Genomic DNA, 2,079 nt, shown 5'->3' on the forward strand with positions numbered 1-2,079 from the left:
GAGGCGGGTTAAACCACCTTCCCTTCCCTTGGCTTGCTCAGGATCCCCGTGGCTACAGAGAGCCCGAGCAAGCCAGCTGCTGGAGGGATGCTAGCCTGGGCCATCCAGGTAATGGCTCCAAGAACTGTACCTCTTACATTTGCAGTTTTCATACACTTTTGGCCTTCATGATTGCAGAGGAACTGAGGGCTGTGTGAAGCTATGTGGTAGGGCACACATTATGTGTCTGCTAGAGGGGTGGGAAAAGGTAAGCCGGTACTACTTAGCCAAATTTATTATGTTTTTATCTCTCAAGGCTGCCCAAGTCTGTATATAAATCCATACAGGTTATGGGGTGGTAGTATGACCATGTTCACCAGAATATGGCCAGTGATCTATAGTGATCTATAGACTTAGAAAATGTAGCCAACAAAAACCTCTTTGCTCAACTAATTGGCCACATGAAAGGTAAGTATTCTTTAGTCTAGCAGCAGAATAGGGTGAATGAGGCATCTCAGAAATTGCACTGTAATGATTTTTTTAATATCCAAAACATGCAATAACATATTCACTGTGTAACATATCTATTTTGTCAATAAACTCATTGTGGAATGCTATGCAGTTATTCCAGTCAAACCCCACAGATTAAATGGTTTTAGGCTGGAATAATTCTGCACTGCGAGCAAGCAAAAGTCCCCATTCACAAAGCATTGTGTTCCTGGCCATTGTGTTCATTTCCCTGCCCACTGAACTCTCATTATTTCTGCTTCGCCCTTGGCAGACTCAATGCACATAGAAGATATGGAGGCAGTGCAGAAGCTCCAGGACCTTCTCCACGAAGCTCTTCAGGACTACGAGCTCAGTCAACGTCACGAGGAGCCACGGCGCACAGGCAAGCTGCTGCTGACCCTGCCCCTCCTGAGGCAGACAGCTGCCAAGGCCGTGCAGCACTTCTACAGCATCAAACTGCAGGGCAAGGTCCCCATGCACAAACTCTTCCTAGAAATGCTGGAGGCCAAGGTCTGACAGGCCTGGCTGTACCCACACTGCCCGGGAAGCAAACTGAGAACAGAGATGCAGCCATGGAGCAAACCAAACTGAGGTGGCAGCTGGCTTTTATCTCCAATCATTTATTACAGAAGAATTATTTAACGTCCATCTGGTGACCTGCCAGCCTGTACATCCATCTGAAGATTATTGTGTACAGAAGGGGAAACTCTTTTAATCAACCTCTCTCTCTCTCTCTCTCTCTCTCTCTCTCTCTCTCTCTCTCTCGCTCTTTCTCTCTCTCTGTGTGTGTGGCTACACCTCCTGTGACAGCCATCTCTCTCTCTCTCTCTCTCTTCTTTTTTTGTGGAGAATTCCAGAACAAACTCTTGCACTTGCAGAGGGAGCCAAAGGAAATTTGGAGCCCCAGGGCAGTGATGCTCTTTGCACTATCCAGGGCAGCTGATTCCTCTCTCTTCCTACCTTCTTTCTTCTAGAGAAGGGGAGTAGGGACTGAAGCAGAAAATGGTGAAAAATAAGAATTTATAGTGTTTATAGCATGGGGGTGCTGGAGAGGGGGGTAAAAAACATGGGCGCCAGTGGTTCTGGGGCTTCATACCATTCTTTGAAGTGCAAGCCTTTGTGACAGTTGCTGGTTTGGAGAGGCGCATCATGGAATCTCTTTAAGTCCAAAATGGCTGCCCCTTGTGCTTAAACTATTCATAAAACATGTACATAAAGAGACCCTGCTTCATATTGGGAGGGACAGGTCTAACCATGTAAGATATCCTGTGATCTTGTACAGTGTCTTTGCACCTGGCTTCCCCCCAGCCACCCATGTGTGATCACAACATTCCCAATGGCTGCTAGAGAAGCTAGAGTTATATCCTTGGAAGGAAGGCCTCATTGTCTGAGAGCATGCAGAGGAAAGTGGGGAGAGGCTGACATTTTTGTTCCAGGGTCCTGTTTGCTTGATAATCCCCTCACCCTTCTATATGTGGTGCTATTTAAAACCCCTCTACCTCCTTTCTTCTTTTCCCACTTGTCACAGAACTTGCCTGGCATGAGAGGGTTCAGATGAGAAGGTATCCCCAAAGGAGGCCGTTTCCCAGT

At 47.0% G+C, this 2,079-nt stretch overlaps 1 protein-coding gene across 3 annotated transcripts in view; it reads left to right on the forward strand.

Annotated features, from left to right (window-relative positions):
- The window catches only part of ESRRB (estrogen related receptor beta), a 63,816-nt gene extending 62,811 nt beyond the window's left edge, over positions 1–1,005 (forward strand). For all 3 annotated transcript variants that reach the window (XM_015418349.1, XM_015418347.1, XM_015418348.1), the window contains one exon: positions 761–1,005. In XM_015418349.1, coding sequence (XP_015273835.1) covers positions 761–1,005 — 245 coding nt within the window. The remainder of the gene's footprint in view (positions 1–760) is intronic.
- The last annotated feature ends 1,074 nt before the right edge of the window (positions 1,006–2,079 follow it).

Source organism: Gekko japonicus, unplaced genomic scaffold (genome assembly GCF_001447785.1).
Source record: "Gekko japonicus isolate JY-2015 unplaced genomic scaffold, Gekko_japonicus_V1.1 scaffold3, whole genome shotgun sequence".
NCBI lineage: Eukaryota > Metazoa > Chordata > Lepidosauria > Squamata > Gekkonidae > Gekko > Gekko japonicus.